This window comes from Tachypleus tridentatus, chromosome 4 (genome assembly GCF_004210375.1).
Source record: "Tachypleus tridentatus isolate NWPU-2018 chromosome 4, ASM421037v1, whole genome shotgun sequence".
Taxonomy (NCBI): Eukaryota; Metazoa; Arthropoda; class Merostomata; order Xiphosura; family Limulidae; genus Tachypleus; species Tachypleus tridentatus.
The window spans coordinates 115,475,750-115,489,372 of NC_134828.1; the positions used below are offsets into that span (position 1 = coordinate 115,475,750).

Below are 13,623 nucleotides of genomic sequence, written 5' to 3' on the forward strand. Positions count from 1 at the left end.
AATTTATAATTATAGAATAAAGCCAGCCTGCAAAGTAGAAATCTATAATTCAGTGTACAAGTATTTTGTTAAATATAATGAGTGTGTGTGTTTTCATTTAACAAATCCAATTTTGGGCTATCTGCTGAGTCCACCAAGGGGAATCAAACCCCTTCAAATACAATGACATTTTAATTGCCATATATATACACTGCAATATTTTATCAGTAATGTTGAAATACTGATACAAATATTAATAGTTAACTGATTTAATAAAAACTTTAAATAAAATTATTAAACTATTCTGTAACAAACATACAAATGTATAAATAAATATGAAGAAACAACAATTAAAGAAATCTAACTAAAAATTTCTAATAATTGTATTTAGTTATGAATAAGGTCATTTAACAACTTGGCACTACTTTATATGGATGTACACCTTGCCACATAGAGCAGGATAGTCACAGTAGACTTAATGAGTGGTGACTGAGTGCTGTACTAGTTTGTTTAGATAATTGTTTCATACCATTATAATTCGTCTTCTGTTCTAACAATTAGTGCCTTTCTACCATAATGGGAGCTGGAATGCTAACTTCAATAGGTAAGTTTATTTAACTTACTTACTCCCAAATAGTAGCACCTTATTTTTTAATTAAATTTTTCTTTCTTCTTCACTTTGAAGAGCAGTCACCTCCCTACAACTGTCTGCAGGCAGTGAAGGGTCATACAAATGTGAGTTGTTGTGGGCCTGAGCACCCACATTTCACTCTCCTAATTTCTATTTCTGTATCTACTATTTCTGTTACTATTCCTTTACTTTATATTTCTTCATACGAGACTGGTAAATGGAGATTACGACTGATAGATGGTGTATCCCAACCACAATGTAGATCCTACTTCTGCAGTCACCTCCAAAACCTAGGGTACATTTTATGTCACCTTTATAGCTTGTATCCTGGGATCCTTTCAAATAGATCAGCATGTTTTTATTGTTTTAATTTTATTTTTTTTCAGCTTGTTTTCAGTTATAATATATATATTATCATTATTTACTAATACATTCTTCAGTTTTATTTTTGTTGAAAAATATAGTAATAAATACAAAAATATTCACAAAAAGCCATGATGACCAGACACTTCAGATGTTATAAAATTCATGTATACTCAAGAGATGTAGATGCTAACCCTCATGTTAAACCTTGATGAAAAGAATGAATTTTTATATTTTTCAAATAGCCATTTCAGGAAACAAAATATCATCACTCATTATAATATAACATTACAAAACCAATGTAAATACCTGGCTTCTTTAAAAAGGTTAAAATAGATTTTAAAATTCATTTCTTTTTAGCACAATAAATTTAGTAAACTCACAACTGTGTCTTTTCTCACTATAAAATTGACAAGTAACCTTCATATTTACATGGTCCAGTACCTCCTTCATCAATCAGCTATAAACGTGTACTTAAAATAGACAGGTGCAAGAAAATAAGTGGCTTCGAAGGGATAAAAAGACAGGAGAGATTTCTCTGGTAGATTTGCTAAATATATATATGTATTGATAGTTCAGCAAATCAAGAAGTGGGAGATTCTTATTTTATATCTTAGCTTGTCAACATGTGAAGTTTGTTTTTTTAAATTTGTTATACTCTACTTACTTTTTTTAATAACAGAAGTAATATGTGGAAATTCTAAAAGTTATAGTGCAGACATGTCATGTGACGTACAATACAGAATGTTGAGTGCGTTTGTTAATACTTTATTTTGAATTAAGAAATAAAATCTCACACAGTATTAAAATTAGATTTATAACTTTAGTTTTGATGACAAGTTTATTCATACAAATTGATACCAAAGTAGTGTAATGCAAGTCTGTAAGAAAGTAATGACATGCAAGTCTTAACCCTACCTGTGAAAACAGGGTTAACCAAGAACTCATAAAGTTAGCCTTCAGTTATCAATAGATTTTACACTGTTAATCAATGTATGACCTGTAAAAGAACCAGTATGCTCCATTGTGGAACTAAAACTGGGAAATTATATGATAACTGTAAGTAATTTTATCAAGAAAACCTGTTGTTAGACCACATTATTCAGTTAGCACACATGATATCTGAAGTTAGCCTTAATTTATGTCCTTCATCTGTGCAGTTTCTTAAGGAAATTAGCAATGAACTTTATAGAACATAATTAATAATTTGTAAGAAAATAAACAATTGAGTAAAAGTCACTTAAAGAAGTTTCAAGGTTAAATAACAAATAGTGCAAGTGCTATTTTTTATAAACTTGTTTAAAGTTTGTTTTGTTCTAAAAATTCTGAATCCATCTCATTGATTCTAACATAAATTTCCTTGAGTTCACAAACCATGTAACTTATCATGTGCTATATATTCCTGTATTTCATATAAATGTCCCGATTTCAAATACTACAGAGCTTCACACCATAAAGAAACATGTCAGATATTAAAACAAAATTTAGTGTATGCACAAAGTACTGAAGACAACAAGCAGTTTAAAACATCACAGAATGTTGTATACATTGCAAAAAGAAAAGATTTCAAATTTGAAAGAGCATTCTGGTATGCGAGATGTAGGTATTGAAGTTAATACAAACTATCTAAAGAAATGTTATGAATATAAACTTGTGTAGCAAGAATTAATGAAATAAAATAATTTGTGTTGACAAAGTTTTCAGGTAGTTTTGATGTCTTTATTCATTACAAAAACAACATAAATAGAACACTCTTAGAAGAACAAGTAATATTAACCTTATAAATGAGTATTTATACTAAATTTTGTAATCTTTCTAGCCTGGAAATAATATTTTTTTTAACATTAGGTTTTTTGTGTTTTACAAACACTAAGACATTTTACAAACACTGTAAGACATTTTTAGTACAAAGTTCAATTAAAATTAAAACTTTTAACTTTTTAAGTTCCTAAATTCAAAACATTTAGAACTTTTTAACACTAAGTATAAATACTCTACTTTATAAAACATACCATCTGTTTTTGTGAAATTTCTGGGTCAAATTTCTGTAACAATGTTTTTGCAACTTTGAAGGTTTCAGTTTCCTTTACATCATTCAAAATCTGCTTCTTTTTCCTTCTTAATTCTTCTAATGTATTTTCATATTCGTCAATAGTGACAAGGAAATACCAGTGAAGGCTTTGCTTTAGAATCCAAACTCTAATAAGAGAGAATATGTGGAATACACTCTAGCTAAACATTTAAAAAATCAGTGAACAAAGGAAACTTCTTGACGTTAGATTCCTCCAGTAATTTACAAAAGTTAACGTATTCCTAACTTATCTCTGATGGATACTGATCCCACTCAGCTCTTCACTGCTCTCTGTAACTTGAAAATTCTTGTTCACCACTGTCCCTAATACTTCCACCTACCCTCACACACATTCACATTATACATATGCATATGATCATACAACAACCCTCCACCAATAGAACTGTAACACAACACAAATAATCACTAATGGTCTCTCTTCCATGCAAAAGTGGAAATCACAGCTGAGCTGTCCAATAAGGAAACACCAACAGAAGCTATCACAGAGTGATCTGAATAATGGAAAGGACCCAGGAAGTAGACAGCTGGGAGGTTAGACCTACAAGTGTAGACCTGTCCAATCTTGAATAAGAGCATCCACTACTCTAGACAAAGAATGTGGAACAGAAGACCAAAATTGTGAAACTGAGATGATTGGCAAACGTATACAATCTTTAGAACATACCTGTGGGTCCAGTGATAAATGGAATGTGATAAATGATCTGTGATGTGATTAAAGGCACCTGGAATACGACAAGCCAACAAAAAAAATTTGATGGCTGAAGCCCCAATACACAAGGTCTAGTGTCTGAAAACATAGGTCTTTTTTAATGAGTACTCCCTTGTCTGGAGATACACAAGACAAAAATCAAGTTGTCCAGAGTAACTAGGAGGACATGGCATACTGATACATGAATTCAACTGATCCCCAAAACAAGTTGTCCAGAGTAACTAGGAGGACATGGCATACTGATACATGAATTCAACTGATCCCCAAAACAAGTTGTCCAGAGTAACTAGGAGGACATGGCATACTGATACATGAATTCAACTGATCCCCAAAACAAGTTGTCCAGAGTAACTAGGAGGTCAATGCATACTGATACATGAATTCAACTGATCCCCAAAACAAGTTGTCCAGAGTAACTAGGAGGTCAAGGCATACAATCCATGAATTCAACTGATCCCCAAAACAAGTTGTCCAGAGTAACTAGGAGGTCAAGGCATACTGATACATGAATTCAACTGATCCCCAAAACAAGTTGTCCAGAGTAACTAGGAGGTCAAGGCATACTGATACATGAATTCAACTGATCCCCAAAACAAGTTGTCCAGAGTAACTAGGAGGTCAAGGCATACTGATACATGAATTCAATTGATCCCCAAAACAAGTTGTCCAGAGTAACTAGGAGGTCAAGGCATACTGATACATGAATTCAATTGATCCCCAAAACAAGTTGTCCAGAGTAACTAGGAGGTCAAGGCATACTGATACATGAATTCAACTGATCCCCAAAACAAGTTGTCCAGAGTAACTAGGAGGTCAAGGCATACTGATACATGAATTCAACTGATCCCCAAAACAAGTTGTCCAGAGTAACTAGGAGGTCAAGGCATACTGATACATGAATTCAATTGATCCCCAAAACAAGTTGTCCAGAGTAACTAGGAGGTCAAGGCATACTGATACATGAATTCAACTGATCCCCAAAACAAGTTGTCCAGAGTAACTAGGAGGTCAAGGCATACTGATACATGAATTCAACTGATCCCAAAAACAAGTTGTCCAGAGTAACTAGGAGGTCAAGGCATACTGATACATGAATTCAACTGATCCCCAAAACACGTTGTCCAGAGTAACTAGGAGGTCAAGGCATACTGATACATGAATTCAACTGATCCCCAAAACAACTTATGTAAACTCCAATATTCAGACTTTTTGTTGTTTGTTGTCAAGTACAAAGGTACACAAAGGGCTATCTAAGTTCTGCCAACAAAAGTACTGAAATGCAAGTTCTAGCAGTATAAGTCTGCAGGCATACCACTGTACCACTGACGGGCCAATACACATGAAGGGAGGGAGGAAAGACTAAATACTGACCCAGTGGCTTGTCACTGAGAAGGACAGAACTTGAATCATAGAAAATGGAAGAGAAGGATAAAATACAACATACCTGATTCAATACGTCTACAAATAAGGAAGGAAACCTGATGATGGAGAGGCATTGACATGAGATGAAAACAGGATGTCCACATCCTAATCATAAAGTTTAGGAAAACCTTTGAGTGGTATTCGAGACAATCATTAGGTAACTCATAATACTAAATAAAAGTAGTCAACTTCTTGTGAACCACAACTTCATGAGTAGGTCAAGTTTGATCAGATAACACAAAGTGACCAGTAAATCAGTTGAAGTAAATACAGCTGCTGTGGTGATTGCCATACAATTGCAAATTTTGAGAGTATAGCCTGCAAAGCAGAAAGGGAAAGGAAAAACAAAAGTTTTTTTATTTAAATCAATTTCACAAGTCTGTAAAAATTAGAAAATAATGGTAGAGAGAAAAATACATGGCCAAATAATAAGCAGTAAATTTGATTAATTAAGTAAAAATGCAGTTTGAAAACACAAGTGAAAACATGTTCTGACAGACAGACTGCCTGTCAAGAAGTGACAATAGGAGTTGTGTTCCACTTCTATTAGTGAGGAATAACTGCAGAATTATTTATATGATAATAAGCTGATATCTCATATGAATACATATGAATATAAATATCAAGGCTTGAGGCAAGTGAACATTTGTGGATATAAAAGTGGTATAATTTACAAAAGCTATCTGAGAGCAAATAACATATTGTGCTGGAATAATATAATTCATATTTTAAACAAATAGAATCACAAAGCCTGTTCTCTTTCAAGAATATATTGTTGTTAAGATGAGATCACAAATACGTTTTTTATATTACAGTTGTAATATTAGAAGTTGGTACTGAGGGAAAATGTTTTATATTATGTAGTATGCCTTTAACTTTCAAAACTATAATTATGTTCCTAATTTCTCATTGTAGAATCTGCTGCAGTAATACTTGAAATAATAGAGTATTCACAATTCAACTGTTCAAAGTTTGTTACATTTATAAATTTAAGTAAGCAACAACAGACTTAACAACAATTCAACTGTTCAAAGTTTGTTAAATTTATAAATTTAAGTAAGCAGCAACAGATCTAGCAATTCAACTGTTTGAAGTTTGTTACGCTTATAAATTTAAGTAAGCAACAACAGATCTAACAATTCAAATGTTTGAAGTTTGTTACACTTATAAATTTAAGTAAGCAGCAACAGATCTAACAATTCAACTGTTTGAAGTTTGTTACACTTATAAATTTAAGTAAGCAACAACAGATCTAACAATTCAAATGTTTGAAGTTTGTTACACTTATAAATTTAAGTAAGCAACAACAGATCTAACAATTCAAATGTTTGAAGTTTATAAAATTTACAATTATGTGTAAAAAACACATCCATAAACTCTACCATTAAATCTTGTTGAAGTTTGTTAAACTGATAAACAACAACAGATTTAACAAAACGTGAAAAGACTTGCCAACCAGAGTAATTCAACTGTTGAAATTATTTTTTATGTTTAGGAAATAACAGAAGGTATTTTATTAACATTTTAATATTAACTGAGAATACTCAAATGAATTTGTATGTTGATTTAAGAAATGAAAGAAAGTTTCATTATATAACTAATTACATGTATTAATTAACAGATTTTGATGTCAAGAATTTAAATATCAATTCTTTAACTGTATTTAATATGTGTAACCAAAACAAAAAGTGTGCAAAGCATAAAGAGGGAAACATTTCACTCTGTAGCAGTTGCATCAGCACACACTGTTTCAAAATTTATGTAGAATACCTTAACATTAAAATGATTAATCCTATTTCTAAAGTATCAGATAAACGTTTCATAGAGCCACACAGTTGACACTTATAGGAGTTTCAGTGCACTAGCCTGCAACTTAATGAATTTTATGTTATTTAAAAAATGTTACACAACTTATAGTTGATAGTTTACACATGACTTAAACAAAATTGGTGTTTTGACCTTACATATTAAAATGAAGAAAACATTTAACTGTTACTTACAGAAGAGGAAAGACAAATAGGGGTAAAGAATGTAGGATCCCATCCAGCAACGCACTGGGAAAATACCAGAAATAGAAAAGAACAGCAACTATTGCATACACGAAGACAGAATAAAGGATTAGAGATCCGTTGAGATGCTTCCGTGTTTGCTCTGTAGTCCTTTTGTACTCTAAAGTTCTGTTGATGTCCTGAAAGAGACTCAAGCACGTTACTGATGTATAGAATAAATCTCATTAAAGTATAGTATCACCAGAAGTACATGTTCAAAACCTCTGTAAACATAACTTCTCCTCTTTCACTGCTTGCATATAAACAGCTTAACCGTGTACCCATATAAACGCAACCTAAAACTGGAATTTTTTAGAAGGGCTTCCTAAGCGTCAGTAGACACTTGCCTACATAAGTAAATATGGAACAAAGGTCAACTAAAAAGCATATATACAGACAGCTATATCATAGGGTCGGTAAAGTCTATATGCAGAATTGGCCACAGTACTCACTAGACATAATACAGATATGCATGATAAAAATCAACAATGACAGAGAGCTTTACTTTAAAAAAATGGTTCCTGCTAACTTTCATTTGTTTTTCTACCCAACAAGGCAAGAAACTATTGCTGAGATACCAAACCAGAAAGTGACTAATCTATCTTGTTTCAGTCATCTATACCTACTTTAATATCAGTTTAATTGTACATCCACTTTATTTGTTTCTGGGCAGTACACAATGTCAATGGTTACTCATAACACGTAGTATTAATTTACAAAAATCATAACACTCGCACAAAGAATGTTATCATTACCCCTTGAAGTGCACGTCCTACCTTTATCCACGCCAGTGGCTCAGCAGTAAGTTTTATAGCTTATAGTGATGATAACCAGGTTTCAATATCTGTAATGAGCACAGTGAAAATAGCCCTTCGTGTAATTATGCACTTAGGAACAAATAATCTAACATTGTTTATTTGGGCAAGTTGCATTTTTACATACAAACTACTTCTGAGTACATGACATGCACTTGTCGACATTTCTCTTGTCTACATGACATGACATTATTAGTGTAGTAAACAATGTCAGGGGTGTCCCAACAAGACATGTCAGGGGTAAAATGAGTTTGGGGATAAAGAAACATGAAAAAAAACAAATATTTTAAATATTGTGTTCATTTAGAAGTTTTAAGTTTTGTTTGTTTGGTTGGTTTGTTTTGAATTTCGCACAAACCTACACTAGGGCTATCTACACTAGACGTTCCTAATTTAGCAGTGTAAGACTAAAGAGAAGGCAGCTAGTCATCACCACCCACTGCCAACTCTTGGGCTACTCTTTTACCAACAAATAGTGGGATTGACCATCAAATTATAATGCCCAAATGGTTGAAAGGGCAAGAATGTTTGGTGTGACAGAAATTTGAAACCATGACCCTCAGATTATGAGTTGAATGCCCTATCCACCTGGCCATGATGGCCAAAATCTTAAGTACGTAGTGAAACCAATCAGTAATGACATAGATGAATGTAACATGTAGAATACTCAATGCTTTGTACATTATACAACCGGTGTCTTTAGGAAGTCAATTCCAAAACTGTGTATGAAGCAAATGAATAAAAAACATTCAACATTAAATTTTATTATCCACATTCATATAATACACTAATTTTATTATCCACATTCATATAATACACTAATTTTTAGTAATGGGAAAAACAAGATAAACCAAGTTATAAAAATAATTTTATTTATGTGTAAAATGATGAAAGGATGGCATACTCGATTTTTAATATTACTGCAGTTGGAAGTTATATATTCCTGACTGTTGGTATGCAGTTTATCATAATATTTTGGTCATGTAATGTACTGCCTAGAATTAGATACAAAAGAAAACCAAGTTGAGTCAAAACATGTCTTGATTAGTCCAGACTCTCACTCCAATGTCAGTTAAATTATAATTTACAGTGTTACATTAAGTTTTAATACTGAAAGTCACAAAGGAATGATCTACAGTTACAACAGAAAGTGTTCGTACCCCTGTGTCGTGAGTAGTTTTTTCCTTATAACTTAAAAAGTATCATGATTAGGATGATGAAAGTATAGTATATTACAAATATTATATTAACACACATCTACATTAATTTTTATATAAATTGAACGACAAATAACCAAACATAGGAGGGGCAGAAAGTGTTCATGTGTCTGCTTTAATGGTCAGTTGTGTAGCCTTTCAGGTGAATTACTTGGCACAATCTCTCCTCATAGCCTTCCATGATTGTTTGACAGTACTCGACTGGTATTTTCTTCCATTTTTCTTTTCAGAAGGCCTCCACCTCTTGCAAGTTTTTCGGATGACGCTGATGAACCCTGGTCTTCAACTCATGCCAAACGTTTTCAGTTGGGTTGAGATCAGGTGACTGCAATGGCCATTTCAGAATGCTTATATCATTCCTCTGCAACCAGGATTGCACATATTTTGATGTGTGCTTTGGGGCTTTGTTGTGCTGGAAGATCCAATGACGCCCAAGCCGCAAGTTTTGAGCATAATTCTTGATATAAGAAGATATAAGATATAAGTGCCTAATATATCAACGTACTCTTCTTTTTTCATGATTCCGTTAACACGGTGAAGGCTGCCTACACCAGAAGAGCTGAAGGAACCCCTTAGCATGATCGAGCCACCTCTGTGTTTAACTGTAGGAACTGTGTTCTTTGGAAGATTTTGTTCCTCCTTCTTACAGAAAATACTGCGAACATCTTTGTGGCTGAAAAGCTTGATTTTAGTCTCATCTGACCAAAGAATACTCTTCCAATAGGTAAAGGGTTTATCTACATGCTTTCTAGCATACCTCAATCATGCTTCTAAATGAACAGGCTTTAAATATGGAGTTCTATGAGAACAGCATGCTTTGAACCCAGAAGAGCATGACATGTTCATAACTGTAGACGTGCTTACTTCAACCCTCGTCTCCCTTACCAGTTTCTGTATGTCATTATGTGTTAAACGAGGGTTCCTACCAACGTCTCTGAGAACCTTCCTCTTGGTTCTCTCTGGAAATTTGGTGAGGTGTCTGGAACGAGGAAGGTTAGCAGTTGATCCTGTAAGCTTAAACTTGGCAATTATGCTTTGAACAGTAGATTTTGGCACATTAAGTTGTGTAGCAATACCGGAAAGAGACACACAAGACTTATATTTTACAATAATTCGTTTGTTTTTTTTTTAAATCACTGGACAGTTGTTTCCTGTTCGCCATGATGACCAAGCAGATAATGACGGAGACGGCGCTAAATTGCCGGAAGTACATTTTTTGCTGGCTAAATTCCAATAATTATGAACCCAGTGTCTAGTTCTGGAATGGTATAATGTAGTTTATTCGCCAAACTAAACAAAATTTTTACGGGAATATCAGTTTTTTCACACGTTCTGAAATGTACAAACACTTTCTGCTCCTCCTATTTTTGGTTATTTGTTTATAAACAGTTTATTTGTCATTTAATTTACATAAAAATTTATGTAGATGTGTGTTAGTATAATATTTATAATGTATTATAAGTCTATTAGCCTAATCATGATACTTTTTAAATTATGAGCAAAAAACTACTCCAGACGCAGGGGTACGAACACTTTCTGTTGTAACTGTGTGTATTTGTCTCATTCCAATATTCTTGTTTGCATTCTTATCAGCCCTGCCAACCCTACATCATCTTACATTTTCAAATATTTTTTTTACTTACATAATAATTAATTAAGGTTTTATAAAGTACATTAGTACTATAACTGAATTTCTCATTGTTAAGTCAAATCATACCTTTTCCAGTTTCACTAGTATCTCTTCAGTTGAAGGTTTTTTCTAATAAAAATTAACAAATAATTAATTTTGCTTGTATTTGTTTTAAACATGAATATTACACATTTTAAGAAGGATTAGATTCTTACAGGCTTTCATAATTAGATAATGTCTTGTTGTTACAATGATGTCAAATAAACAAACATAATAAGTGATAACACAATACATTAACAAATTCAACTGTCATGCTTTAACTGGAAACATGCATCTAGAATACATGTATGCTTATGTATGCACACAACAAAAGTTACAACATTAAAAAACAGGAAATAGTCTTATAAGTTTTTAAAAATATGGTTCATGGTTTGTTTACAGTTTGACAAAAAAAATGCAAACATTTAAATTTGTAATAATTACTTTACATTTGATGAGTTAATTCTAGTATTTTGATAAATATTAATAGTATCAAGTACAACAGGAAAACATAAATAGATCATTAGTACATTATACTATGTAACAAAATGTTTACTTTTCCTTGTTCCTGGGCAGAAAGTGTTATTTCCCAATTCCTTATGCCTAAATTAAATGGAAAAGACCCATTTTTCCCTTCAAACTTTGCTTTTGTGACCCAGGAGAGTAGAACAAAAACATGATGGGAAACTATACTTGGAGGCTGATACATGAAAGTGATTTACATTACAATCACAAATCTCAAAAAACTACTCACTTCTAAACATATTTGTTCATTTTTGTATAACTTTAGTATAAATACATGTAAATCTTGATTCGTATGTTGTTTTATTCAGACCTTGTGTAAATGAAAATGTGCAAATTTGCCTGTTTTTACATAGAAAATAGATTAATTTCTAAATTTCATTATCCAGGTCACAAAAGCAAAGTTTGAAGGGAATAATGGCCATTTTCTGTACTTTTACAACATAAGCGATTAAGAAATAACACATACTATCCAGGAACAAAATATGTGTTAAACAGTGTTATCTATCTAAAGACGTATTACCCTTTGTTCAAATGTCTATTAAAACATCAACGTACACCTTGAAAACAGTTACAGTGTTTGCCTTTTCTCACCTTGAATCTGGTAAAAAATGCTCCCATTTTGTTTCCAGGGTATAAAATGTCTGTTCCAGAGTTGTTTAACTCTGAACTCCACCAGACTGATCAACATATACTGCTGTCTTTACAAAAAAGAAATTACTTACATTAAAATATTTCTTGTAGCTATACAGCATAAGTCAGTGTTAATCAGTACATTTATGTACCTCTATAATATTTTTCAATATAAGCTAGTTCTAGACTATTAGTTATGAAGTTTTTTAGCAGTCTTTATTCTCTCCACAAAGTCAACATTCTATCTTTGGATTTAAAAACCTCTAGAGAGCTGTAATACTGCTGTCTGCATAAGAGTGGTAAAAACCATGGTATAAAAAATGATATATGTAACTTTATCTTAATTCACTGATCTCACATCATACATGTACTTTTCACTAGAGCTTTCTCAAACATAAGTGTAATATATATTATTTTACATCACATAGCATAATTGATGTTCATAGGTAATCATCAACTCATTACCACATTTTTAACAATTACCGTATGAATATACTTTAAAGGTTTTAAGAATACCAGGAATTAATGTGTGTTATACACTATGATGCAATATGGTAAAGCCATTAGACAGACCTGTCATATAGTCATTACACATATTACTGTAGATAAGTGCCACAGAACATGATAAAGCAAAGACAGAACTGACACACAGTGACTCCTCAAGATGAATATGAAATCACATCTAAGAAAAACACTAAATTAATCTGACATATGATTGTTACACAAATTACTGGTAGAGAACATAAGAGAGCTAACAGATAGATCTAATGCAAGTCTTGGTATTGGGTAGTAAAGCCTTCTCAGCACTGGATATGGTATATACAATGTTCTTGACATACTACACTCTGTCTTCACCCATGATGCCTTACTGGATATGGTATATACAATGTTCTTGACATACTACACTCTGTCTTCACCCATGATGCCTTACTGGATATGGTATATACAATGTTCTTGACATATTACACTCTGTCTTCACCCATGATGCCTTACTAGATTTGGTATATACAATGTTCTTGACATATTACACTCTGTCTTCACCCATGATGCCTTACTGGATATGGTATATACAATGTTCTTGACATACTACACTCTGTCTTCACCCATGATGCCTTACTGGATATGGTATATACAATGTTCTTGACATATTACACTCTGTCTTCACCCATGATGCCTTACTAGATATGGTATATACAATGTTCTTGACATACTACACTCTGTCTTCACCCATGATGCCTTACTGGATATGGTATATACAATGTTCTTGACATATTACACTCTGTCTTCACCCATGATGCCTTACTGGATATGGTATATACAATGTTCTTGACATATTACACTCTGTCTTCACCCATGATGCCTTACTAGATTTGGTATATACAATGTTCTTGACATATTACACTCTGTCTTCACCCATGATGCCTTACTGGATATGGTATATACAATGTTCTTGACATATTACACTCTGTCTTCACCCATGATGCCTTACTAGATATGGTATATACAATGTTCTTGACATACTA

General features: G+C 32.7%; 2 protein-coding genes across 5 annotated transcripts in view; one reads left to right on the forward strand and one right to left on the reverse strand.

Annotated features, from left to right (window-relative positions):
* Positions 1-12,242, reverse strand: part of LOC143249923 (endoplasmic reticulum junction formation protein lunapark-A-like) — a 31,562-nt gene extending 19,320 nt beyond the window's left edge. The window contains exons 1-4 of the mRNA XM_076500538.1: positions 12,062-12,242; positions 10,994-11,035; positions 7,197-7,384; positions 2,986-3,172 (exon numbers count right to left, since the gene is read on the reverse strand). Coding sequence (XP_076356653.1) covers positions 2,986-3,172; positions 7,197-7,384; positions 10,994-11,035; positions 12,062-12,088 — 444 coding nt within the window. The 5' untranslated portion in view covers positions 12,089-12,242. The remainder of the gene's footprint in view (positions 1-2,985; positions 3,173-7,196; positions 7,385-10,993; positions 11,036-12,061) is intronic.
* The window catches only part of LOC143249924 (uncharacterized), a 57,076-nt gene that overhangs the window by 23,930 nt on the left and 19,523 nt on the right, over positions 1-13,623 (forward strand). For 3 of the 4 annotated variants that reach the window (XR_013028040.1, XM_076500541.1, XM_076500540.1), the window contains exon 3: positions 541-583. Coding sequence is in view for 3 of the 4 variants with exons in the window: in XM_076500541.1 (XP_076356656.1) it covers positions 541-583 (43 nt within the window). In the remaining variant the exon portion in view is untranslated. Of the gene's footprint in view, positions 1-540; positions 584-1,414; positions 2,673-13,623 lie in introns of those variants that run through there. The other variant, XM_076500539.1, reaches the window with a different exon arrangement.